The sequence below is a fragment of the Fomitopsis serialis genome (assembly GCF_022376445.1).
Source record: "Fomitopsis serialis strain Sig1Antser10 chromosome Unknown B0H18scaffold_22, whole genome shotgun sequence".
Taxonomy (NCBI): domain Eukaryota; kingdom Fungi; phylum Basidiomycota; class Agaricomycetes; order Polyporales; family Fomitopsidaceae; genus Fomitopsis; species Fomitopsis serialis.
Window position 1 is genome coordinate 218,029 of NW_025954982.1, and position 25,086 is coordinate 243,114.

The 25,086-nt window shown below is 55.2% G+C and overlaps 9 protein-coding genes across 9 annotated transcripts; 5 read left to right on the forward strand and 4 right to left on the reverse strand.

The window, feature by feature from the left end:
• Positions 1-388: 388 nt before the first annotated feature.
• Positions 389-643, reverse strand: B0H18DRAFT_999143 (uncharacterized protein; the record flags this gene model as incomplete). The annotated part of the gene is made up of 1 exon (XM_048045539.1): positions 389-643. A coding segment is annotated over one exon (185 nt), but the record flags the coding sequence as incomplete, so codon positions are not given.
• A 79-nt stretch (positions 644-722) lies between these two features.
• Positions 723-2,629, forward strand: B0H18DRAFT_1103616 (histidine phosphatase superfamily; the record flags this gene model as incomplete). Its single annotated transcript, XM_048032590.1, has 6 exons — positions 723-897; positions 951-1,075; positions 1,128-1,400; positions 1,454-1,561; positions 1,618-2,038; positions 2,097-2,629. The coding sequence occupies exons 1-6, from the start codon at positions 738-740 to the stop codon at positions 2,627-2,629; spliced, it is 1,620 nt and encodes a 539-aa protein (XP_047895063.1). The 5' UTR covers positions 723-737.
• Positions 2,630-2,822: 193 nt separating this feature from the next.
• On the reverse strand, positions 2,823-5,791 carry B0H18DRAFT_874507 (DNA replication factor C, large subunit; the record flags this gene model as incomplete). The annotated part of the gene is made up of 16 exons (XM_048040355.1): positions 2,823-2,969; positions 3,017-3,128; positions 3,177-3,328; positions 3,394-3,556; positions 3,609-3,728; positions 3,782-3,918; positions 3,968-4,124; positions 4,181-4,318; positions 4,385-4,432; positions 4,483-4,568; positions 4,622-4,747; positions 4,805-4,858; positions 4,915-5,101; positions 5,155-5,360; positions 5,409-5,550; positions 5,604-5,791. 16 exons carry the CDS (start codon positions 5,789-5,791, stop codon positions 2,823-2,825), a joined length of 2,163 nt encoding a protein of 720 aa, XP_047895064.1.
• A 1,847-nt stretch (positions 5,792-7,638) lies between these two features.
• B0H18DRAFT_999159 (uncharacterized protein) lies at positions 7,639-10,121 on the forward strand. The gene is made up of 5 exons (XM_048045540.1): positions 7,639-8,038; positions 8,091-8,347; positions 8,397-9,375; positions 9,426-9,921; positions 10,057-10,121. The coding sequence occupies exons 1-4, from the start codon at positions 7,767-7,769 to the stop codon at positions 9,709-9,711; spliced, it is 1,794 nt and encodes a 597-aa protein (XP_047895065.1). The 5' UTR covers positions 7,639-7,766; the 3' UTR covers positions 9,712-9,921; positions 10,057-10,121.
• A 135-nt stretch (positions 10,122-10,256) lies between these two features.
• B0H18DRAFT_999160 (uncharacterized protein) lies at positions 10,257-11,598 on the forward strand. The gene is made up of 3 exons (XM_048045541.1): positions 10,257-10,629; positions 10,677-10,796; positions 10,849-11,598. The coding sequence occupies exons 1-3, from the start codon at positions 10,354-10,356 to the stop codon at positions 11,479-11,481; spliced, it is 1,029 nt and encodes a 342-aa protein (XP_047895066.1). The 5' UTR covers positions 10,257-10,353; the 3' UTR covers positions 11,482-11,598.
• Positions 11,599-14,047: 2,449 nt separating this feature from the next.
• On the forward strand, positions 14,048-18,133 carry B0H18DRAFT_999164 (uncharacterized protein). The gene is made up of 4 exons (XM_048045542.1): positions 14,048-14,290; positions 14,361-14,410; positions 14,695-17,423; positions 17,477-18,133. The coding sequence occupies exons 2-4, from the start codon at positions 14,389-14,391 to the stop codon at positions 17,951-17,953; spliced, it is 3,228 nt and encodes a 1,075-aa protein (XP_047895067.1). The 5' UTR covers positions 14,048-14,290; positions 14,361-14,388; the 3' UTR covers positions 17,954-18,133.
• A 173-nt stretch (positions 18,134-18,306) lies between these two features.
• Positions 18,307-19,467, reverse strand: B0H18DRAFT_1117705 (uncharacterized protein; the record flags this gene model as incomplete). Its single annotated transcript, XM_048033639.1, has 1 exon — positions 18,307-19,467. The coding sequence occupies one exon, from the start codon at positions 19,465-19,467 to the stop codon at positions 18,307-18,309; it is 1,161 nt and encodes a 386-aa protein (XP_047895068.1).
• Positions 19,468-20,259: 792 nt separating this feature from the next.
• On the forward strand, positions 20,260-21,364 carry B0H18DRAFT_1084330 (uncharacterized protein; the record flags this gene model as incomplete). Its single annotated transcript, XM_048031771.1, has 6 exons — positions 20,260-20,362; positions 20,438-20,520; positions 20,583-20,752; positions 20,805-20,979; positions 21,035-21,110; positions 21,171-21,364. 6 exons carry the CDS (start codon positions 20,260-20,262, stop codon positions 21,362-21,364), a joined length of 801 nt encoding a protein of 266 aa, XP_047895069.1.
• Positions 21,365-21,883: 519 nt separating this feature from the next.
• On the reverse strand, positions 21,884-24,272 carry B0H18DRAFT_1155437 (aryl-alcohol oxidase-like protein; the record flags this gene model as incomplete). Its single annotated transcript, XM_048035768.1, has 10 exons — positions 24,067-24,272; positions 23,927-24,008; positions 23,716-23,876; positions 23,556-23,662; positions 23,327-23,504; positions 23,068-23,256; positions 22,593-23,002; positions 22,441-22,525; positions 22,030-22,379; positions 21,884-21,976 (listed from the first exon to the last, which is right to left on the reverse strand). Exons 1-10 carry the CDS (start codon positions 24,185-24,187, stop codon positions 21,884-21,886), a joined length of 1,776 nt encoding a protein of 591 aa, XP_047895070.1. The 5' UTR covers positions 24,188-24,272.
• Between the last annotated feature and the right edge of the window lie 814 nt (positions 24,273-25,086).

The following is a 25,086-nucleotide window of genomic DNA, read 5'->3' on the forward strand; positions in this document are numbered from 1 at the left end:
TGAACCTCCTCCGAGTCGTCGAGCGAAGAGACTGAAGGGGCCCCAAGACATATGCCAGTGGAGGTCGGCCGTTGCAACAACAAAAGCATTGATCATGAGGGGCCGACGGCCTGTGGACAGCCACAGTGGATGTGATTCCAGGAGAGGGTCACTGAGACGCTCATGATGATATGATCTGCAGTCCGCCGCGGCCCGTCAGCGGGAACCGCTAAATTTCTGTGCGTAAATTTGTCACAAATGGACCCACCCTCCTCCTCCTCCTCCAGTCTGCACGGCGTAGTTAGTATGTAGGCGCAAGCCGCAACGCGTTCATACTCACCCGGACTATCGTTATGTAGCATCTTGGTAGCATCGCAGGAAGCTGCCATTGCCACTATGCCCTACTAGTGGGCAGCACTGCCAGACCGTATTTTTGACTCCGGTTGATCACCATTGCGGCAGCACACTGCGCGAGACACTCAGGCTGGACTGGCAACGATGTCTCCAGAGTTACACTGCAAATGCCGACGCCAGAGGGAAGTTCTGCAACACATTCGTTTGGCTGCTGTTCGGCTTTGACGACCAACTAATATGCTTCGGACTGAGCATGCAGCATTCGCCCCGCCGACCGCGTGGGGTAACAGCTTGGCCGACCTTGGCATGACGGTCTGGCCAGCCGCCTGCTTGCATAGCAAAAGCACGACGCGAGCTGGCCTTAGCGAGGCTGACGACCCGTGAACGCCGCGTTGACTACAACCATGCATATGAAGGTGTTGCTCGCGCTGTTCACAGGGCTCCCCTTTGCAGTCGGGCTCCCGCGGAGCGAGCTGGAGGTACGCGCCGAGTTCGTCAAGGATGCCCACCCAGCACATCAACCTCGAGAAGTGATTGGCAATGATACTTTTGACGTCTTGCAGCGTAGGCACGGCCAATTGAGTTCTGATGCATCTGGACTGACTGGTGGCTTACAGACTTGTCCGGAAACTCGCCATACTTCAACTCACCTGGGGTGGGACTAACCGCAGCGCTGCCGGTTGGGTGTTCTGTAATGCACGCAACATATCTCGTTCGGCATTCAGACATCTACGCGAATGACGTTCGTTGCCGCCAATCTCATGCTGCTGACAATTGCTGAGCAGCTTCCGTAGTACGAATACGAGCATACCATCGCACCCTTTCTTTACAAGCTGGGGAACTTCTCTGACAGACATGCGTTCTCGGACGACTCATCGTTGTCTTTCCTCACCAATTGGACAAGTCCGATTGACGATCCTGATAAAGAGATCGAAAAGGTGACCAAGACTGGCAAGCAGGATGCCGCCGCTCTTGGGGCAATCTTCGCTCAGAGGTATAACAGTATCCTTGGGTTCAAGAACGAGGATTCCTGGAAGTTTTGGAGCGCATCGGCAACGCGTGATCAGGTTTGCGCCATATGTAACAGCAGTATGTTTACACGGCTGACGCCGTTATTCAGAAGACGTCCAAGGCATTTATCCAGGGTTTCAATGCATCCATGGATAAAGCAACCCTTGTCATTGTGGATCAGGGCGAGAGCCAGTTTGCGAATACATTGACTCCGCATGTTTGTCTTTTGCTACTCCTAGTTCACTACAATCTCTGACCTGACGCACCTGACAGCAATCTTGCGAGGCTTTCGACGCTAACAGAGGATCAGTCGAGAAGATGACCTTCATCAACACCTACGCACCAACGATCGTCGCGCGACTCAATGGACTCGTCAGCTCCTCATTCAACTGGACTGCGAGCGACGTGTTTGCCGCTCAATCGCTTTGTGGCTACGACACCGTCATCCGAAACATGACCCTCTCCGGGTTCTGCAACTTGGACCTCTTCAGCGAGAGCGAGTGGCTCGGCTACGAGTACGCGAACGACTTGATGTACCACCGTTCGCTTGGGTATGGCAACGAGCTCGCGCCCGTGCTCGGCATGCCTTGGGTCTCCGCGTCGACTCGCCTGCTCTCTGGGAGCGCGAACACTTCGGCCACGAACTCGAGCGCTGGTGATCAGCAATTGTTTATAAGCTTCACACACCGTGAAGGTCCGTATCTGACATCTGCGAAAACGATGCGTGCAGCCCTAATTTGATTGATTGGCAGAGCCACCCTTCATTGTCACCAATCTCGGGTTGTTCAACACGACGAACGCAAGTATGCCGGCCGACTCGATCAACTACGACCGGGCATGGCGCACCTCCAACATCTTGCCCTTCCTCGCAAACATCGGGCTCGAGCGCCTCCAATGCAATGCAACCGCGACCGGGAACAGCAGCAACACCGATTTCGTCCGGGTACTCGTTAATGCCGCGCAGATACCGCTGCCAGGATGCACCGATGGGCCGGAGGATTCGTGTTCCTTGGACAGCTTCGTGTCGTTCGTGAGCCAGAGGGAGGCGCTGTACGGTGATTTCGTCGGTGCGTGCGGCGGGTCGGGCAACGTGACCAACGCGACCAGTACACTCGGCTTTTACGAAGGAACGCTTCCCGCGAACGGTGCAGCTGTGCAGACCGTCCCCATCTCACTGAACAAATCTTCGTCTGTGTCCGCTGAGGAGAGCGGGGCAAACAAGTGGACCGCCCGGTGGCTGGTATCTGCGAGTATAGGAGCAACCATCACTGCAGTTATGCTGTGAAGTTGTACTCATGACTGCGACACAGATTCGAGGACGCAACGGACAAACCGGGTTCTTCACTATATACCCGACTTATATCGAGCACCGATACCCATGGAAGTTTCAGTCAAACACGATCATTACACCAAAAAGCAAGACACTAAACAAGCTTATAGTACTACGATACACTGGATGGAGACAGATACATATACAATCACTTCTTGGCCTTAGCTTTCCCCTTGGCCGTGGTTGCCGACTTAGCGGCCGCTTTCTTGGGTGCCTTGATGAGTTTGTCCTTTGAGACATCATCGTCGGAAGCCTCTTCGACCTCCTCGGCAACACCCTCCCCGTCATCATCCACCTAAGTCATGTCTCAGCACAGGATCCGCCGGATTAAGGGCCACTTACATCTAAGGCCTCTTCCAGATCAGGGAGGGGTCCAGCTGCGGCAAGCTTCTTGGGCACCTTGCCTAGGTCTGCGGCCTTGTGGAAGGGGATTGGATGATCCCTCGAGTTGTACCTACATCAAGTGAGCAAGCGGTGACTCAGTCTCCTCGTCGATACGTACTTCTTAGTGAAAGAGGTCTTGGTAGCTGTCGATATTTCCTTGAGCACAAGACTGTCCTTATTCTGATCGACACCAAGCTCCACGATCGTGTCCCAATCCTCCCGAGAGATGAAATAGTCATCCATCCGCTCAACGATGTCGTCCACTGCGCTCTGCACATTCGCGATAGTCGCATCAGTTTGGTCTTGGATCCAACGTGAGCCCATCTGATACGTACCGCGCCCTGTTCTGCAAGAGGTTTCACGAGGTAAGGGAACATCGCAGGGATGTAAGACTGCCGGATCTCAGCCTTGTCTCCAGAGACGTGCAACCGCATGCGCGCCTGGACCTCAGTGAGTTGTCGCGTAAGTTTGGTTTGTTTTGAGTTCTGCCCGAGCCACCTGCGACAACCCTTAGTATGCATGCGTACCAGCGAGACAACATGAGACGTACTGTGGGAACGACATAGCGTTGGGCCCTCCGTATGTCGCACCCATACCGTAGAGGAACGATGCCGGGCGGACTGTCGAGCAGACAGCATGCAATGGCATCAGCGACCAGTGCTGTTCGGGTCTGCGGCGGCAGATCAGCATTACTCTAGGCAAGAATGACCATCGCTGACGTACCCATGTATCAACGAGTCAACCAGATCACCATCTGATATGGACGCAGCAGCTTTATCCATGAGTTCCAGGTGTTTTAGAACCTTCTCTGGCCCGTCCAGGTTCTTCACTCTTGCCGGGTGAGTCTTCAAGTAATTCTCCTGCACCACATTCGGCATGATTGACGCACAACAATCAAACAACACCAACCTGGACGAATAGCGGGACGAATGAGTGGTCATGGAAGTAGAGCTCCATCTTATCATTGAGAGTTTCTCTTGAAGTTGAGGAAAACATGTACGGCCCGAGCATCTTCTGAATAATGTTGAACGGCGTCATGATCGCATACTTCTCATTCATCTTGACACTACCAGTCCGGACGTCATCGCCTGAACGTCACACGCATGCCAGATTGCGACTCACAGTGCCTTTCCCTCATCGAAGTCCATCGTATCGTTTTGCAACCTCCATGTAGATAGCATGTTCAACACCTGTCGAATGTCGGACTGTGCGCCCTCAATGAGCTGGTCGATAACATTGGCCGGTATCTTCATCTTCTCCCTGGAAACGATTAGATTCACTCATTTCATATGGTCGCCAATCAAGCTCAAGCGCGCATTCACTTACTTGAATGCGATCGACAATATCCTGGAGCGGACGGATGCAACCTCTGGCCTAACATCAAGGTGAGACGCGATGCTTCGTGCAGGGAACTTTGAACTGACTTTCTGAACGTCAAGTTGAAGGCGACCATGGTCAAAGGCTTGAGTTTTGGAGCGCCTCGGTCGTTTGCAATGCATAGGATCGGAATCTACTCTCATGTCTTGCGTTAGAAGGCATATCTGCGTACAACAGCACACGAACCTTTGTCTTCCTAATCAAAGCAGCTAGAGCACCTACACCTCCTCGGTCCCCAGCGGACATACCATCTACTTCATCCATGATAAGGCAGGACTTGTCGGTGATAGTGACGCCAGCAGCGTTTGTCAACTATGGCCATGTCAGTGAGCAAAGTAACGTAGCGGCAGCAACATTCGTAAGACGAACCTGTCCACCTCCCATCCATCCGTCAAGGGATGTATTTGCAATATTTGTGCTGTTCTGCAAATTGACTTTGGTCATGCGTTGTACTATGTGTAAGAGAGGAGCGAGCTGACCTCTACAAGCTTCTTACTCCGAGCGTCACTTGCGTTCAACTCAATGGGAGTAAATCCCTCAAGTTTAGCACACAAATGCGCACTCGTAGTCTTACCGATACCCGGCGAGCCGGTGATCATAATTGCTCGGTAGACGTTTATGCCGTCCTTTCCAGGCTTCTTGAAGTTTGCCTTCAGACTCGATGGCCTACATGCGTCAGCCAACGTGGATATAAGTGCAACGGATGAACAGCAGCTTACCAGTCATGCAGCCACCGCTGCAGCTTCTCGACCTGGCCCTTGTTTCCGCAGATTTCCTTCAATGTCTGAGGAGCATACCGGTCTGTCCAGAGTTTGTCCTGCGCGGAGATCTTAGCTGTGCTCCCGCTGGCCACGCTCGCTTTCGCCGCCTTCTTCTCCCGCTTCTCCATCTCCGCTGCAGCAGTTCGGATCGCTTCCTTCTCCTTCTCGAGTTTCTTCTTTGTCTTGTCGTCCAGATTGCGCATATCGGGCACACGAGTCCCGATCAGATCAAGAAAGCCGTCCTCGTCGATTGTCTTTAAGTTGTTCTTCTTGATCGCAGCAAGCTTGCTGGGCCCTGCGTCCGACCCGACAACGACATATGAAGTTTTCGACGAGGGCTGGCCCGTTACCCGACTGAGAACGCTGTGAGGTCACTAGGCAAAATCACACTTGTACATGCAACGTACCCGCCGTTGCGCTTCGCGAGTTCGATGGCCTCATCGCGAGATAGACTGGTCAGCTCGCCGGTGAACACGAACGACAGGCCAGCAAGGCAGTCCGGTGCCACAGGGGTCGGTATTGGCTTCGATCCTGGAGCCACAGGCCCTGCTGCTTTGGCCGCTCTCGCGGCCGCCCAGCTGTGGTCACAATGCATCAGAGATGGACGAAACGAAGGTCGGCAGAACGCACTTGAATTTGGGCTTCGGCTTCTCTTCATCGACCTCCACCGGTTCTTCCTTAGCTACAGCTTTAGCTTTGGTGTTCGCCAATTTTTCGGCTTGGGCCTTGGCCGGTGTCGCCTTCTTCGCAGGAGCAGCCTTCTTGGGAGGTGCCTTCTTGGGGACAGGCTTGCCCTTCGCCTGCCCTTTCTTCGGCAACTCATCGGCTTCAGTGTCTTGGTAGTCGTCATCTTCCTCCTCGGAGGTGGATGCAATGAAGTCGTCGTCTTGCTTATGCTTCTTGGTGGCGGTACTTGCCCGGCGCGCAGCGGGCTCCTTGGCCTTGGGCGTAGGTTTCGACGCCGGAGTACTGGAAGTCGCCTTGGCCTTGGCCTTGGACGAGGACGATGTGACTACGGCCTGTTTCTTCCTTGGCGGAGAGGCTTTCGTGTCCTCTTCATCCTCTTCGTCGCTCGATACGACGACTGTCTTCTTGCGCTTAAGAGTAGGGGCGGGGCTAGATGTAACATCCTCGCCCATGGCACGTTCGCTTTTCGGCTTCTGAGATATTCTATCAGCAGTGGGTGATAATAGTTGCCAAATGACTTACAGCTTGTTTCGATATAGTCTTCGGTCTAGAAGGGAAGGTGTCAATCGCAAGAACCACACTCAAGAGTTCTTGACCTACGGGACGGAAGGCTTGCTGCTTGACCTACTCATGTTCAGAGGGATGCATGATATAGAACTTTATAGCACTCACTTGACATCGTCTTCGTCACCTACAGACACAGTTAGAATAGAACGAAATCGCGAATACAGGCAACGTACTGATCTCGATGGTTTCTAATTTGAAGGATCCACTTTGTCTCAGCTGTAGACAACATATTGGTCAATATCCAGCACAAATGACAACAGCTTTGCCATCGATTCTTCGTATACATCAATGTGCCAGTGCAAGCAAGGTCTATCTGTGGCCTCACCCTATTGGAGGGGTTGCTAGAACGGATGAGCGACCGGATCTGCTGCTCAAGCAATACAAGCGCGGACACAGCCCCCACCCTAGAGGGTTGGCTGAAAAACAGTGGGATGGAAACTCACAGAAGCATTTGACCGTTGAGTCGACATGGAACTACCAGCCGACTTGCTACTACCTGCGCCACCACCAGTAAAGAATCCCCGGATGTCCTTCCCCTGCGGCTTCGCAGAAAGCTTCGTCTTGGTCCCCGCCATTCGTGGTGAGTTGTGGTTGGCAGAGTCCGAAGCGTGAATATATGGTTCGCGTGGAGAATGAGGGCGAGGAGTTGGCGAGGAGGCGGCACGCGAACGCGCTCCGCGCTGGTGACGCGACACGCTCCGTCACGCTGTGACGACGCGTTTGTCACACCTTGAACGGCGACCCTCCACTTCGGAGCATTATTGCGGAAAATCTATAGATGTAGATTCCTGTAGAGGCACAGCTTACGCGATGAGCTAAAATGCATCCTTGAAGCTCGCGCGAGAGCATCAAACCAGTCGACCAGTACTGAGTAGCCTAACTCGGCCGAGATCCAGCCCCGATACGGTTTACGATTGTATTGATTGCGTCTTCTGAGTTTGAACCTGCCTTGTTCAGCTTGTACTGATTGTAAGACAAACTTGAATCTCCGAAAGCACTCATCACAACGCGTACATCCGTTTCTGTTTATTGTACTCTGCTCTGTACTTGCATACGGCTTGCATACATACCTTCATTCACTTGTTCATTCACAGCCATGTCAGTCAAGTTGCCCAGCGCGAGGTATGTATTCATGTTCAAATAACTCTTGAGCCGTGTATTGAAGGCGCTCTTGGACCAGGTTTAAGGCGGTGTACGATAGCTTGCCACCCGACGCGCAACAGACTCTCATCGAGAAACAACTCATACCGCTGCTCAATCATGTCGACCGGAGTCAGTGGAAGAAGGTCCTTGGACAAGCGGGCGACCTCCAGACAATGCACGCCGACATCCCCGTTCTTGATCTCAGGGCGAAGCGGCTAGAAGTCAACGCCCTGCTAGACGAGCTACATCGAGACTCGAAGCGGTCGTTCGTGAAGGAGCGATCTATGAAGAAGGAGCTCATCAGCGAGACGGTGGACAGCCTGACGAACTGGCTGAGCGACATCTGGCGAGTGGTCTACGAGCACAACGTCGAGTTCGTGCACGCGCACAAGTGCCTCCTGTTCGTCGCGGGAACAATAGACCATATGATCAGCGGGCGAACGAGGTGCGTACGCGAAGCTCGTATCTGACGGCCGATGACGCGACGTCCGGTGCAGCTGCAAGTGCGCGTTCACCAACCTGTTCGTGAACGTCACGCTGAAGAACAAAGACGGGAAGCGCGTCAAGTCCTGGGATGTCAACGGCGTCCAGAACATCGTGGAGGTGCTGTTCTTCATCTGGCGAGAGGTCTTCCTGAGCATGCTGGCGACAAACACGAACAAGCAGCTACAGGACATCACGGACATGCTGGAGGAGATCGACGACCTGCTGGGCTGGACGGCATTGGAGCGCATCCTGTATGGCGGGAAGAAATGTGAGCGGGGCACGCATGCGCGTGCATAAATAGCTCATGATCAGTCTAGGTCCACACGACATCGATGAAGAGGAGGACGAGGAGGACGAGTTCTTCGATGAGTTCGAGGACGAGGACGACTACACGGAATCGGACTTTGTCGAGGATACACTGACTGGGCCACACCCCGCGCGGCACTGGTCGTACCGCATCAGCAACGCCATGCCTCCGCTACGGAGTCACATACAAGCCTATCTGGCAAGCGTTTTCAAGCTAACACCGTCACTCCAGCTCTACCGCGCACTCACCGCACTGTCTTCCGAATTCTCCGTCGAGGACACCACGCATGAGGAGTTGGGCCGCTACCTGGAGGGCATCGCGACAAGCTCGTCTGACGCGTTCGCGGCCGCGCTCGACATCTGGGCGTTCGAATGCTTTCCGAACGAGATTGCCAGGGCGCTGGAGACACACTCACATCTGCTCCGCCCGCGCGACGCGAGCGCACTGCAGCGCGCCGTAACGGTGCTAGCGCAGCATGAGCCATACAAGCGGCGCGCGCTGGAGATCATGGAGAAGGAGATGCTCGACACGGCGCGGGCGCTGCGGAACACGCTTCTGGTCTCGTTCTCGCACCTCGACGCGCCCGCGCACCGGGCGGAGGTGCTAGCGATCTCGAAAATGCGGCCAGGAGCGGCGGGGAGGCAGGACCGGATCGAGGCGTGGGTGGACGCGATCTCCACCCCGGGGACGAACGCGCCGAACCCAATGGCGTTCGCGGCGATGATGATGGGCTTGCCGCTCGTGCCTGGCATGGACCCGTCGGAGGATGCGGATCCCCTAGGCTACCTTGACCTGGATCCGAACGACCCGGACCTCGAGGACTTGCGCGAGGAGTTCAGGCCGAGACTGAAGCAGCGCTTCGAGGGCTGGGTGGAGACTGCGCCCCTGGTTGTGGGTGGACCGATGCAGCTGGTCAAGGTGTGCAAGGACATTCTGGACATGATGCCATTTGTCCGTGCGGGCGACATCGTGGACGAGATGGTTGGCAGGTGAGCATGGCCTCTCAGAACACGCGGGTTCGCTGCTAACTGTCAGACAGGCTAGCGGACAAGCCGAGCAAGCACCACGTCTGCGATGCGCTTGACGCGCTGATGCAGTTCGTCAAGACGCAGCGAAAGAGGGTCCACAGCATGCGTACGACGACGAAGCATAGAGAAGCCAGAGCCGACGCAAACGCGGCACCCGTCGCTGGGCCTTCGACAATGGTTCCTCCCGTTCCTCCGTCGGCCGGACCGACCCCTCCACTGCCATCTCCTCACACAATTGACCTGTTGCAAGACGTGTTCTCAGGACCGCGCTTCGGCGGTATGGAAGACGTCGACTGATTGCTTGCTCACTGGTGGTATCGTGCCATACCGTAACGTTATCTTATTAATCCTTGTAGCTCTAGGACATTCCACTGCCGCTCATTTGCGTTTTTCTCCTCGTCCCAGTATCGTACCATACGCAATGCACCCCCTTTCCGCTGGATCGGAGTGCTCTCGTGCCTGTCGCTGGAACGTGGCGACTGCCTGAATCGTCTGCGGTGCATCCTGCGAAGCGACAAAAGGTGGACCCACAAGTGTCAACAGTGCCGACGTTGCACCATATATGTAAGTGATGGATCTCCGGCTTCGAAAGCTCATCAAGCGTCATCGAGTTTACCGTGGAAGGTACTCACGATGCCGTAGGAGACCATCTGGGCTTCGCAGCCGTTTTTTCTTTTGACGTGAGCGTTGGTCGTATAAATCTGGGGTACTGAGATCCAGCGCTGTAGTAGGTTTGTTCTCCGTGCGGATCGTGTCTGAGGGCAGTCATCGCACGTGGCACCCCGAGGACGCAATCAATTGAACAGTATGATCGTACAGTCCTGGCAGGCTGCTGGCCCATTAGGGCCTGTTCGGTAAGCCGGAGACGTTCGCTTGCTCGCCAGCGTCAGCCACTCGGGGAAACCCGAGGGTGTGACACCGTGTGACAGCAAGCTGGCGATGTTGGGGATCGACGCCGTCTTCGCCGTCTTCGTCTCTGTACTGCGACTCGCACAGGCTGCGACTCTCACACTGCGCATCATGGGCGAGAAGGCCCACTGGACTGATGCCGATGTCTCCACCTTCCTGCAGGTCTTGAAGGAACACAAGGCCGAGGCTGGGGATGGCGGGAACTTCAAGGCACCGACCTTCAAGAAGGCTTCTGGCGAGCTGGAGAAATGCCGGACGAAAGGGGCCGTGAAGACATGGACGTCTTGCCGAAACAAGTATGCCAAGGTATGCCTTCTATTTCTGTGTGGCTTCGATACTGAGATGGGTGGTAGCTGCGCGAGACCTACAAGGTCGTGTACGACCTCTCGGTGCAATCCGGGTTCCATTGGGACAATGAGAATGGTGCCGCGATAGACGAGGATAGTGAGGCTGTGTGGCAGGCTTATGTCGAGGTGGGTACTGTGTGTGCTCGCATGGATATGGCTGATATAGAATGGCATGTAGAAGCACCCCGAGGCTGAGCCCTTTCGCAACAAGGGGTGGCCGCACTTCGAGGATATGAAGGAGCTCATGCCATCGAAAGTGAAGGGTACCCATGCCTTCCATCCAGCCACGCAGATGTCAGGACGCTCGGCAGATGCGGGAGCCTCTCGCGATGCCACGGTGGATCGCTCGACGCCAGAACCGAGTGATGATGGTGAGGCTAATGCAGCTCGTCACAGCACTCCGGTAGCCGAGGCCATAGAGGACACGGAGCACCTTGAGCTTCCTGCGACTCCGCCACCACCACCGAAGCGCAAGGCCCCTGCGTCGTCATCTACGTCGACCCAGAGCTCGAAGCGTATGCGAGGGCCTGGGCAAGCCGCGGCCCTCAACAGTCTCCACGAGGAATTTGGTGTATTCAACGAGATGGTACGCACTGTCATGGCCCCTGACATGAGCAGCCAGTCGACTCCGAGCCGCAAGGCCCGTGCTTTCAAACTCGCGCAGGAGGAGGAAGGGCTGGATGCGGATGAGATGGTGTCTCTGCTGGACGTCTTTCGGAAGGATGCGAGTGCTGCAGATTTGTACGTTCAGATCAAGGATCGTGCTGTGCGTAGGAAATGGGTAGACAGGCAGTTGGCTGGAACACTGTAGATGCCTAAATTACATGTCCATCATCCCCTCTCCAAGTCCCTCCCTTTCCTGTAGAAGTGCCTGGTAATCCTCCCACATCTGAGTTGCAATAGCATCACGCTTCGCATTGGCACGGTCCTTCTCTGCCTGATTGATTGCACGTTCTGCAAGGATACCTGAATCCACATCGCCGCCATGCAGCCCATGCCCATCAAGAATATCAGCAAATTCCATGATTTCGTCTGGGTCGTGGATGCGGATGAAGTTGTGGATAGCACATAGAGCTGGAGGGATACGGGCCTGGATCTCCATGCAGTACTCTGGAGCAAGGAGGAGGATACGGAAGCGACGTTTGAGGACACCAAAAATGCGTTCTATGACATTGCGAGCCGAGGAATGGCGAAGGTTGTATAGCTCTTCTTTGTTTGCAGGCCTAAAAAGATTGAGTATATTGGATGAGAGAGAAGACCAGACTAACCGTAAATCAGCACGCCTCCATTCTGCGAGATGATAGCGCACTCCACGGTACGGAACAAGCAAGGCATCACACAGGTGAAATCCGGCATCTGCAAACCAGAATTTCCCAGGGAGCGCAAGCAGACTGGTCCGACGAGCCTCGTTATAAAGCGCAGCATCCGTGATTGAGCCCTCCCAACCACTGAGCACGTACTGAAAGCGCATGTCAAATGAACAAGCTGCAAGCACGTTCTGGGACACCCCGCCTTTGCGGTTGCGTGAATTGTCGAGGTCCTCTGCAGAAGGTGCTGCATCGACCTGAACACCATCCATAGCTCCAACCGCATCCTCAAAATAAGGAAAGAAGCGCGAGTTGTTTGCAATTTCTGGTGGGATCAGATCGTCCGCTTTTGGCAATTTCACGTATTTCGTGTAGAAAGGTGGTGACGAGAAAATGGTGAGCATCTTGCGGTAATACCTGGGATCCTCTGTCAGCATAGAGATAGTCAAGCCAAAATAGACAAACCGTGAGATAGTCTCGTTAGACCGTTGGAACCGTTCACCAAGGTGGCGTATCGACAGACCCGTCACAGATGCATACAAGAAAATTGCAAGCTGCTCTTGAAGCGTGACATGTCGTGAATCACCATACCCCATGGCCTTCAGTTCTTCAATGAGAGCATAGAACACATGGTGATGTACACCGAGCTCTGCATAGATCCGTTGAGGGTGACCAAGGAGAAGCTCGAGAACCCAACCTTCGCCAGTGAGGATAGACGTGTGGTATGGTTCTCGATCAAGAGTTGGCTCAGCAATGATGAAAACAGCCATAAAGAGGATTCTAACGAATATAAGGGCATACACGAGTAGCTGCTGGCGCCGTTGCCGCCAGCTATTGTCAACATTGCGGCTGTCGGACGGCATTTTCGCGTGTACAAGGCAGGGACAGGCATGCAGTGGCTCGATTCGGTGCGTGACGATTTAATGTTTACTTCTATTTGTCCTACCAGCGCTCCGAGGGTCGCCCGAGCTGGCAGGCGAACGTCTCCGGCTTACCGAACAGGCCCTAAGGCCCACTAGGGCATGTCGCTGTCAAGGCCGCGCGCGCCCTTGTACTGTCGGACACAGTTTCTGCACACGGAGGCAAGAACGAAGCCTATTTCACGGATGATTTCACGCGAACGAGAAGCGAGAAGCACGAGCCCGCAAGGTGGCCCAGGTGGTTGCCTTGGACGATGCACGAGGCAGGGAGCACGCTCTGCGGTCCCGATATTCGCGCCCAAGTGTCATTTATCCCGCCCAAAATGGCAGCAGCAAACCCTCAGAAATCCACATAGGGCAACACCGAGTGGCCGCAGCATCATCTCAGCCTCCTCGCATCATCCTTCGACGATCTGTGGACACTCAACGCGAAAACATGAGGAGGCCTGCCGGCCACTGCATTACAGGCTGGGCTCCATGCGAGCCTCATGCGTTGGTGACTATGAACAACTTTGGAGTGCTCTATTGGCCAGAGCCCGCTAGCGCTGTCATCTGTCAATGTGTGGTGGTTCAAAACTCCGCATGGTCACCAAGCCTCGGCAGGTATACTGTGCCGTTTCGACCATAGGTTCGGGGGATGTGATCTGTGACCAACGAACTAGCGAAATCCCTAATTTACAGGGCCTGGTGACTCCTTGTGACCACAGAACTTGGATAGTCCACCGCAGGCGGCGGCACAGCGGACAAATCGCCTTGTAAGTTGTCCGAAGCCCTAACATTGTCACGACTCACGCAGTAAAAGTGTGTAGATATTTAGATAACCGAACAAAACGTATTTTAATGTCCGGAACATTGGAAGCCAGCCAATCAGAAGCCACGCCTTTCAATGTTCCCCTGCCTAACATATGCCATTTCCGATAACCTAGATAGTCTAGGCGCTCTTGCGGCATAAGTCACCAATGTTAGGACTCCGAACAAGCCGGTTTTTGCGCTGTGCGGGTGACAGCCTTTGCCAGCGGCACTGCGCCGCAGCCCTGAAACTGCATTCGTATACCTGTGACCGCCTCCAGGAATCCTCAGTTCGGACCCCTGTGACCCGTGACCAAACCTACTATGGTCGAAACGGTACAGGATAGAACACAGGGTTTCGCAGCACGCGGCTTGTGGGCCGCCCATCGACGGACATGACCGCAGGAACGAGGACAGGCAGCCGGACCGAAGCTCATGCTGGCGGTAATCTGCCTCGAGGCAGCCATGAACCGTGACCTTCCATACACGGCCATCCACCTCGTTGTGCGCAAGGCGATGTTCCTGTCATTGCAGACCCGCCGCCACGTTGGAAACGCGAGTACAATGATTCACCTCTGAAGACATACTCTTATCCGCCAGCCGAGTGCGTCTTTCCCTGCGATCCTCTCTTCCACCTCTATCACCCAGTCTGAGCCGACCCACGTTATGTCTAGTCAATCACCGCAGCGCAACAGAAAGCCGATGATGCTTCCGGGCACACAGGGTATGTCGCGTCTCTTCGAAAGCCTTCCTTGCGCCCCGTCACCTCCCACGTTAAAGGTCCAGCGTGATTGCGATGATTATTGTTGTCCCGGTGCTTGCGGTGGCTCGGCTGGTAATTGTCAACGTCGTCGCTCGTTCTGCTACGAAGATCCGTGATGGCCTCTCTTTACGTCTTGTAGGCTATCGGACGGGCCATTCATTGGGACGGATATGTCCTTTCGCGCTTCTTACACCGCCGTAAATTTGATCCCGCGAACGCTCATTTGAATCCGTGATCATATTTAGGTCCGATTCAGGGGATCGCGCCCCGGGAGTCGACTCCCTCTCCTTCCTTTCGCGAGAGGCAGCGTGCGACGAAGACCCATTCGCTGCCGATTGTGCCATCCCTGAACCAGTTACAGGAGCGGCAATCCGTATATCCTCAAGGCCAACAACCGAGTCCGACGACTTCCACCGGCTCTCATCCGTCTCGCAGGTCGCCGCCACCTTCACGAATCTCACCTGTCGCTGCGAAGATGTCGGTGGCGGCGCACGCACGTGAACATACCCCAGAGGGTGCGCCTTCTCCGCCTCTGCAGTCGCATCCTCCGCTGGTGTTGCCTCCTCATCTCATCCCTCTCCCGCCGCCCGGTCCTGTTCATAGCCAGAGTCTCCCCTCGGTTCCGCAGGCGCAGAACCCCCACCATCCCCGGCCTATCAACCGCATCCCAGCACCGAACTTCCTCTCTCAGTTTGGCAATGACACATGGCAAATGACCCCGGAGTTCATGGCCGAGATTGAGCGGGCGGACCTGCAGCAAGCCGCTGCTGGCCAGGCAGGGTTCGCCTACGCCGGAGGAGCAGCCTCCGGTGGACTGACCCAGCTCATGCAGCCCGCGAAGGATCCCGCCGTCGAGCGTGTGCGCGCTGGCGATCGGTCCAGCCCGAAAGACCAGGATGCTACCGCCGCGAAGCGCCAGTCGCGAGACAAAGACAGCATGAACGCGCGCGACAGTCCGAAGACGCGGGATCGCTCGCAGACGGTGTCGTCGATCTCCTCGATGGAAGGCCACGCTGCGGCCGCTCGCACGCCCGAGTATCGCGGATCGCCACAGTTCCAGACGCCGATGGCCTCACCTGGAGAACGCACCGCGGCCTATACGCAGTACGTCCCGGAGGGCTACCGTGACCAAGGGGGCAATACACAAGCACAGGGTCCCACGGCCCCCACTCGGAAGCCAGTACCTTTCGTAGGCCCTGCCGAGGCTGCTCCGACGCGCTTAACACCGCCTGCCAGCTCCAAACTTGCCTCGAGCCACACCCCGCCCTTGCAGGCCATGGCCTCTCGTCCGTCGGAGCGTTCGCTGCCCTTGCAGGAGGAGCCAGAGGAGGAGGTCACGCACTTCGTCGATCGTGAGCCAGAGTATGAGGACCTCCATCGAGGCTCACCCATCCCATCGTCAGACGTGTACCCCGAAGGACGCTACGAACCCCGTCGCGAGCACGCGCGGAACGGCAGTCGCGGTAGTGACGAAGAGGAGGATGACGTGACGTTGAATGACGAAGACGACGAGCACCAGATGCAAGGGAAGGACGGTGAGGACTCGGGTTCAGGGTCGGGATTTACTCCTCGCTCGCCGTCGGTAGCGTTGCCAGATCGCTCTCGGGATGCTCCGTATCCCAGCCCCACATCGCAGTACAGTACGGCGACCGCTCAGTACCAGGCGAGCCCAAGCGCGGACTACCAAAAGACGATTCGCGCGAAGCACCGATCTGGCCCGACCGACCAGCTGGGCATGCGGAGCTTCGACCCTGCCATGTTCGAGAACACGGTGAACACACTCAGAAGCAACGACAGAGACTCGCCTGCTAGTAGTCAGCGGCAATCCTCTCGTCCGCCCCAGCCACCTCCTCAGCCGCAACAACAACAACAGCAGCAGCAGCAGCAGCAGCAGTCCATGGCTCAGGCTCAACAGGCTCAGGCACGGCTGGATCCGTCAAGACTGCAAGCAGATGCTGCCCGCCACGCTGTGCTGGGGCAGTTGACGGAGCAGCAATTGGCCCAGGCCGGCATATATCATCCTCACTTCCCGCACCCGGAAGAACTGCAGAGCATGCTGGAGGATCCGACATCGTCTTACATCCGCAGCTTCTTGCGGACTCCCGGTGCTCGCCCGAACGCTCCCATTCCTCCAACGCCCCAATCGAACACCGCCGCGCCATCGCCCTCGCCTCTTCTCTCCGCCATGCAAAGCGACGCCGAGCCCCGGCAAATCGGCTCGCCGTACCCGTACCCCTTCACGCACATCCGCCGCTCGACCATGCCCGCTATGCAGCAGGCCCCCTCGTCGACGCCTGACATGAACAACGTCGACTACGTCCGCGAGCAGATGGCACTGCAGATGCAAATATACGCGCTGAACAACGGCTACCAGCAAGCGTCTGAGGCCTCGACGTTCTCTCCGCCCGGCACGCCGTTCCCTGGCCCAGGCTACAACCCGCTAGCGTTCGTGCCTCTGATGGGGGTGCAAGGCCTTGGGCAGGCAGGTGCGCGCGCGTCCGTGATGAGCATGCGCTCGAGCCCCAGCCATGAACCGGTGAGCCTACCACCTCCGCCGGCGATGCGGGGCCGGGGCTTACGCAGGCGCGACCAAGCCCCGAACTTGCGCGCACCTCCGCCCGGTGCCCGACCTGTCCGGCGAGTGAAGCCCCCGCCTCGCGTGGAGAGCACGCAGCCGCGCGAAACGAGCCCGGAGTTGTCGTCTGAAGGCTCGGGCGAGGAGACGGCCGGCGAGGAGAAGTTCGTGGATCATTACATCGCGGAGGCTAGCGCACAGTCGACCACGAGCGCTGTTCCTTGGACTAACGGGAACGGCACGGAGCACGCCGAGGCTGAGGAGGGTGAGTGGGTAGACGAGGAGGAGGAGGGTGAGGAAGAGGACCTGCTCGAGTTAGAGTACCACCCGACGTATGTGAGCAGTCCGCAGAGACGGCGGCGCAGATGGGAGACACGCTGGGATGCACTCATTCAGGCAGTACGTTGGATCCTTCGATTCACTCTGTCATAAAGCTAACTCTACCTTCGTAGTTCCAGTCTCTCGACAGAGAGACAGATGCTACGCTCGTCATGCTCGCATCCCCATCTCACTCGACAAAACTGCACGCACTAACGTCGCGCTCGATCCGACGCGACCCTGCGCTGTACAACTCGCCCAAGCTCTCAAGTATCCGCTCTGCATTCCATCACCTCTCCGCACAACGGCGCAACGCGCGCTCGCAGCGAGTGTCGCTCGTCGAAAGGCTCCACCTTTCCGCCCGGTCCGCAGCATCCGCCGACGGCTCGCCCATCAGCGCCGAGTCGCGCGAGGCGGATTTGCGTGGAGCTCTGGAGGCTGCGTTAGGCAGCCTCAGCGAGATGGGCAAAATATACGAGGAGCGGGAAGTACGCTGGCGGGACGAGATGAAGCAGCTCACCGAGGACCGAGATCGCATCGAGCTGCTGCTGAAGCAAACACTTGGACCTCTGATAATGAATGGTAATGTCAACGGGAATGGGCGGGTATGACTGCTAATGAGGCTGAAGGGAAAGGGACGAGAAAAGAAAAATGTTGCGATACTTACACGACCATTCACGCAGAATGTACGACAACATTGCCAGGTTCGATGTAGACCACGACTTTGTACACGTAGACAGGACTATGAACTTATGGAATATATCACAAGCGTACACCTTTAGGTACTACAGATGGTACTCGTATCAGCGCGATCGTGGACTGTCAACGAGCTCTGCCATACTGATCTCAAGTTCAGGAGGGCTGGCGCTTCGTCTTAGCTGCCCGCTGAGCCCATTACAACTCGCTGTTCAGTTGCTACAGGTACACAATCCCAGATCCCGAAGACGATCACGATCCCTATGTATCAGAGCATACAAGAGACAGGCCTCCGGCTTGTACCCACATCCAGAAGATTGCTCGCCTTCATCCAGGATTCCTCTTCCAGCTTTGCGCCTTCCAGATGGGTCATAATCCTATCGCTCAAGCTCGACATAGCCGGTGTCTCGCACATGAACAAATCTTCTTCAGCGCGGGGCATGCTAAAGCGCTTCTTGTGACACTTTAGGCTCGGCGGCGCGAGCCCCAGCGCGTGCATCGTTCCGACCTTCTTGGCAACCTTCCACGAGCCACACGCGCCGGCAGGTGCGGAATGCAGGTGCGACGAGACGCTGTTGTCGAGGTACCGGCGGAAGTCGGCGGAAGTTGCGGTTTTCCAGAAGAGCGCGACGGGATCCTCTGGGGCGTCGCTGGCGAAGGCAGCGGGGGAGAGCTCGGGCAAGAACGACCATGAGGACTCGGATGCGGGTGCGTAAGCGGGAGGAGATGGCATGGGCGAGTCGGTGCTGGTGGCGGTGTAGGCAGTACGCGGGAGAGAACCAAGCCCATCGAACGGAGAACCGTCTTCCTTCGTCATTCCAGAGATGCCTAGGCCGACGAGCATCGAGGAGTCCATTGTATCCGCCGAACCGAGCGCCGTGACCGTGTTCTGCCGACGTGACCGAGAGTGCGAGATAGGCGTGCCGACATACGAGACCGACTCATCAGATTGGGACTCGTTGTATAGAGAGGGCGTCTCGGCGTAGGACGTCGGGCGCCCGTCGAATCTGAAGGTGTTGGAGGAGAACACCCTAGGCGCATGGAGTCGCGAAGAAGATGAGGGCACACAGAACGACCGGGACGACGAAGCCAGGCTAGGCCATTCCTTATCTTCCTCCAACATACGGAGCGCGTTGCTAGAGACGTCAAGCATGCATTCCTTGGCTAGTCGGTCCAGTCTACGGGCGGTCTGAGTTTGCGGGTGAGAGTCATGAAGATGACCACTCTCGGAGACCGAGCGCATGTGCAGGCGCGGACTGAGACCGAGGCTGGCAACCGTTGGCGGAGTGTCGACCTTGACGAGAGCATAGTGCACGGTCTTGCCTGTCACTGGATCGATGAGAGGGATGGTGAGCTGGCCCGACGTGCTTGAGGAAAGGACAACGTAAGAGACACTGTCGGCGAGACGGCGAGTGGCTGTCGATGCCATTGTTGGTGAATCAGGGTAATGTATCGGAGAGTGTACAGAAGTAACTGTCGCCCGTGAGAAGCGTTCTAGGAAATAAAGCCGCTCTTGAGGTACCCGAGGAGATTGTGACTAGCGAGCTGAGAATACGAGACGAACTTCCCAAATGACCAGACAACGTCTTCCAGAGAGCTTGACAGGCGAGATGGCGAATTGGAATGAGAGTTCGGAAGACTGCTTGAATTTATCTCCATTGTGCATGGCTGACTGCGGCTGGCAAACACTTGGAAGTTGACGGAGGCTGGCCAGGCGGATGGGGGGCCAGTCAAGTTTGTAACGGTCCAGACCCCTGACACACAGACGGCACATGGACCTAAACAGTACTTCCAGCTGGGCGTACAGAATGCACCCAGTTTGTACAACGAGTCTGCATCCGCTAATAGCCATGTAATCAGACCTGTTGTTACTGTTCAGTAGTCACTATGCTATGATGGAATCATTCCCCTACCAGTGGCATACAGATCCGACAATGCAAGGTAACATATTGGCAGTGTGCGCATTATGGCTAGTTCTCGGAGTTCAGCAAAGAGACACAGGGATGCTACGGTTCTCACTGTTTGTGAACTTAGTTCAGGTGTTGTTCAAGTCGCAATCATTCCGAAGCGACCGACAACTTCCAGCCACTCTGATGTTTGACGCCGCTTGGCCGGCGATGAACGCGATCAGGTGACCCCGTTCATGCGCCATGTCACGCAAGCGGTTGCGTTGCGAGTAACGGCGTCACACCCATCCTCGACACCTTTCTTTATCACGACCATGTCCTCCGCTGCCTCAGCTTCCTCCGCAGGCATAGGCTCCTACTTCCCATCAGAGAGCAAAGGTCTCAAGCGCAAGCGCGCCGTTCTCGTCGTCGACAAATGTACGCCTTAACGACTTCTTGACGCGTCGGATGTTTTGACAAGCTAGCGCGCGCTCACGGTGCCACTGGACACAGATGAATTAGACATTGACTCCGTGGACCCTAATGGTTCTGTCAGCCCAGCCATCATAGGGGCCATGAAGCAGAGGATCATCGAGGCGCGTTTGACACGTCATCTCACTCTAAGACTTTCACTCACTACGGGATACGCGACAAATAGTTGGAGGAACAGCTGGCCTCGCAACCCCCGCCGGCAAAGCGTGCACGAAAAATTAACGATACAGCTCCATCTGCCGAGGCCACGAGCTCTTCCACTGCGCCTGTCGCAGCAAGCACCACGAAGGCCGAAGACAAGAAGCGCAAATTGCAGCTTAAGAAGATATTCGACCGGTATGCTCGACAGACATGCCTCTTTGTCATTGCAGTAACGCATCATGCATAGCCTCAAGAAAGAATGCAAGAGTGATTCAGTGAAGTTCCAAGGGACGAGCAAGACGATCAAGTTTGACGAAGTTCTCGAATACGACGAGTTCCAGTCGATCTTTGGTGGCAAGGGCACATTGATCCAGCCGACACCTGAGAACAAGCCCAAGAGTACAGTGACTATTATGGAATTCGTACGTCTGGCTCCTGTCCGTGTGCGCACTTCATTCACAAAGGTTTATCGCAAAGCGTAACATGGCGGCTATCGAGGACTTATTCGGAGACGAGGTGAAGGCGTTGAAGGGCACTTCGTGGTCGCGTGGAGGTAAGCATCCTTTACACGACTTATAATATTGGAACAGCCCAATAATCACGGAATTTGTAGGCGGCCCGTACTTTGCGAAGTCTATCAAGCAGGGCACCGTCGACGTCAACATTGTACGACTGGACGTAAACTACTCCAAAAACGGAATGAAGTGCTCGCTCAAGTTCGAGGTCGAGGAGCAAGGTGGCGGGTGCTACTCCTTCGGGCCTTCGCACCGGGCCTCCTTCGGCATGGGCCGTTCGTTCATGTGGTAGATTCTCCGTTCTCGATGCCGGTGCCGCCACATAGGACGGTGACTTGTGCCATCTAGCTTTCACACCATGAGGCGCCTTTGGTTGCGCCCCATCAGTTTAACACATACTTCTTTTGGCTTATGCTTATTCTAATTCTTGTAGTGTATGGTACTGACTGAGTATTAGATGTACATACCGCCCCGGCTTCTCTGAGCTATGTCGGAGAGCCTAGATAGTTGACCTACAACGCCTTTTGGTGATGTTAGTAGTATTACATTTTCCAAGCAAAATATCCGCTACTACATGTCGTACACACATCTTCAAGACAGGCAGGTGTGTCTTCGAGACATCGATGCTCACATGCCACCTGACTGCACGGGCTTCAAGAATACACTGACGATCGTCGGAAATCACATTATTGGTACGGACTAACGGGTACAGGGATTATATGGCTGTGGCGTGATTTCCGACGAACTACATACAAGCTGTACAACATAGTCGAATGTCCGTCTTGTTGCTATGGAAATAAACTGTATCGTCCTAGTGGTTCTGCCATGCTGCTTTGATCAGGTCCGCTGCCCTTTCAGCGATAGCGTAGACGACGGCTTGCGGATGTCCAGCAGGAATATAGGGCTCGATGGGAGTGAGTACGCGCGAAAGCATCATGACCGTGAAGAACGACTCACTAGTACGGAGGCGTCGACAACGCGTAGACCGGATGCACCTTTGACAAGGAGTGAGGATGTCAAGACTCCATCGGGACTGGCATCCGCGGATAGCCTTGCCGTGCCGACTGGATGCCATATTGACGTTGTGCTGTTCCTGACATATTCCTCTAGTTCCTCGTCTGTCTGTGCATCCGCGAACGGGCCGTATTCTGCCACAGCGAACCCTTCCCATGCGGACGAGTTGATAAGGTTTCGCACCTGTTTGACTGCCTGGATCATGGTGTAGACGTCGAAATAATCAGACAGCAATCCAGGATCGATTAGGGGGCTGTCAAACGCATCATTCGACGCAAGCGTCACAGAGCCCTCTTTAGTTAAAGAACACTGCTAGTCAGTCAGGTGTTGCAGCCGGATGGAGCACTTGCTCACTCGAAGCGGGGGAGACGACCGCCGTATATAGAGTCATGTAGCTTCCCGTGCTCGGCATGAGTTCAACAAGTGAACCGAACGAATTCTACAACAGGTCCATCAGAACAAAGTCAGTGAGTCGACTATCGGGTACAATTGTATGTCACACGCACATGAGATAGTACTTCTATGTGCGGAGAGGCGGGCCCTGCAGAGGGGTCCGTATAGTTGGCGAAGATGGCTGAACCGTTCGGTAATCTTGACCATATGATCTGGTTCGTACCCGTGTCGCTCAGAGGGCCACTTCCCGTGGAGTTCCAAAGCTGCAATAGGTCTTCCAAATATGTCGCGTTACGAAACACGTTGTCCCAGGTAGCGTTCGAGTTGACAATCCATACATTGCCAATAAGAGGGTGGTCAACGAGATTCTGACCAACGTCGGTGTTGTTGACGACAGGCTCGATCCCTAGTCCCTGGAGTGTGTTGGGATCGCCGATGCCGCTCAGTAATAGCAATTGGGGAGTGCCAATTGAGCCTGCACACAGTATCACTTCTTTGGAAGCACTGATGATGATGCCCTCCGCTGTAGTAGAAACGGCACTAGGTTCGGGTTCCGGTGACGGCGATACGGACCAATCAGGCACTCACAAGAACGATTCTGTGCCACTTCTACTTGGTTAAAATTTGGCACAGAGGTACTGGAGTTGGATGATATGAGTCTGGTAACGCGCGTCTGTATGAGTACGTCCAAATTTGTGCGATTTATGATGGGATCCAGGTATCCCGTTGCTGAGTCGCTCCTTCTACCCGCTGTGGTGACGGTACCCTGTTGCCAACCTAAGGAGCATCAGCTTCGCGAGTGTGGTTGCGACAAAAGGACCAGTCGTACCGATACCCAGTGGTTAACCGTCATTCATATCCTCGTTATACGGAAATTGAGCAGTGGCGCTCTCGAGTAGACGACTGTCCAGCGGCATGGAGGCAGCGGGGAGGCTGATACTAATAGGTCCATTGGTGCCATGCACAGACGGGTTGATTTGGCCCGTTGTGTTATGGTGATCATTCGGTGGAACAAGCATTTCGCTCTAAACACAGTTAGTGGCAGGAAGCCGACGCAGTTGTCGGTAGTGACATACCTTCTCCATGTATGGCAACATCTCCTCCCAAGACCACCCGCTGTCGTTGGTAAAGTTCGCATAACGATTCCAGTCGTCCACAGACCCCCGACTCCATACCATGAGGTCTCGACACGCAGATCAGCGCTCATATAGATCAATATTCATCTCGCATACGCACTGATTGTGCTCGTTCCGCCGAGTACAAACCCACGTGGATAATCGAATGATCGTCCTTCAAGTCCTGTCTGAGCAGTGGTGGTGTAATTCCAGCTGATCGCGGTATCGGGCCAAATCAATGGGTCCAACAAAGGAACCTGGTCGTCGAACAGAACATCATTACTGTAAGAGGTAAGACGCACGTAATGAATTCAGTAGCAGCTCGATCTCACTTTACACCTGCTTCGATTACAAGAACTGAGAATTCTGATACTTCGCTCAATCTGCGAGCAAGCACATTTCCCGCGGTACCCGCTGGGATGAATGCCACAGTAAGCACGATGTATCGACACTGGTCATGACACTGGCTCACCTCCAATGATAACGAAGTCGTACGATTGTCGGGGAAGTTCTTGCGGATCTGCAAACAACGTCCCATGGACAAAGGCCACCGTTGCGGTGCAAAGCAGCATCAAATATGTTAGGAAGCCCATGCTTGCGCGATACCCAAGTGACGAAGGACGATCCACTGGTAGATGGTTGTAGGATGGAGCCTTCGATACGGGGGCTTCGGTGCATCATATAGGCAAACGTCTGATACGAACCGTAAGCTCAACGGCCGCATCGGCTATTTGTGTCCCTAGCGATGACTGTGATGCGACGTAAGTGACTGTCAGAGGCTTGATGCTTTGGCATCCACTGCCCGTCGGGCGACAGCGCAGGGTCATGATTATGCGCTGAGAGGTCTTGAACCGTATGTGCAGCGACTGCAAGTACACACAGGACACGACGAACCCGTAGGTCAATCGTCGGATTTCCAGCTATACCTTCCGAAATCGCCAGTATCAGTGATTTGAGGACACGGTCCAAACTTGGTCTCACCGGGTTCACAGGGCGCCGCATCGTGCGAGCGGCTCTCTCGAACGTGTTCCTGAACGGATTGAAGGCTTGCTCGATAACTGCTCGGTACCTGAATGCTGAACAAGGAGTATCCCATCATCTCATCGAAACGAATGAGTTCTGGCGCTTGGGCCCCTCGTCCCTGACGTCGAGCTCTCATGTTGTTGTCTATGAACGCGTGACATCGGATCTCGCCACCGGCCGTAAGCTAGGCTTGTTCAGCACTGGTACACTCGTCCGTTTGATCACCGTACCAAATCAATCCGACTGAGATTGCAGTTTCACATACAGATGTCATGCGAGTATAGTGGTGGACGGGTGCGAATGTGGTGAGTGTCCGACTGAAACAGACCGGCTAATGTGCACTGCGTCTCGGATAATTCGGGAAATGCTCGTGCTCAGCTGAGCACCTACTCCGTCTATCCAGGACATGCTATCAGCAAGACGGCAGATTGACGCTGAGACAGGACCTACGCTGCTTCGATCCAGAATT

Excerpts from the sequence above, each read along its gene's own strand:
- B0H18DRAFT_999159 (XM_048045540.1), top strand. The coding sequence starts at position 7,767 with ATGCACGCCGACATCCCCGTTCTTGATCTCAGGGCGAAGCGGCTAGAA. Across the intron at positions 8,039-8,090 it reads ATGATCAGCGGGCGAACGAG|CTGCAAGTGCGCGTTCACCA; the intron begins GTGCGTACGCGA and ends CGTCCGGTGCAG. Across the intron at positions 9,376-9,425 it reads GTGGACGAGATGGTTGGCAG|GCTAGCGGACAAGCCGAGCA; the intron begins GTGAGCATGGCC and ends ACTGTCAGACAG.
- B0H18DRAFT_999160 (XM_048045541.1), top strand. The coding sequence starts at position 10,354 with ATGTTGGGGATCGACGCCGTCTTCGCCGTCTTCGTCTCTGTACTGCGA. Across the intron at positions 10,630-10,676 it reads GCCGAAACAAGTATGCCAAG|CTGCGCGAGACCTACAAGGT; the intron begins GTATGCCTTCTA and ends GATGGGTGGTAG. Across the intron at positions 10,797-10,848 it reads TGTGGCAGGCTTATGTCGAG|AAGCACCCCGAGGCTGAGCC; the intron begins GTGGGTACTGTG and ends AATGGCATGTAG.
- B0H18DRAFT_999164 (XM_048045542.1), top strand. The coding sequence starts at position 14,389 with ATGATGCTTCCGGGCACACAGG. Across the intron at positions 14,411-14,694 it reads GATGCTTCCGGGCACACAGG|GTCCGATTCAGGGGATCGCG; the intron begins GTATGTCGCGTC and ends GATCATATTTAG. Across the intron at positions 17,424-17,476 it reads GGGATGCACTCATTCAGGCA|TTCCAGTCTCTCGACAGAGA; the intron begins GTACGTTGGATC and ends CTACCTTCGTAG.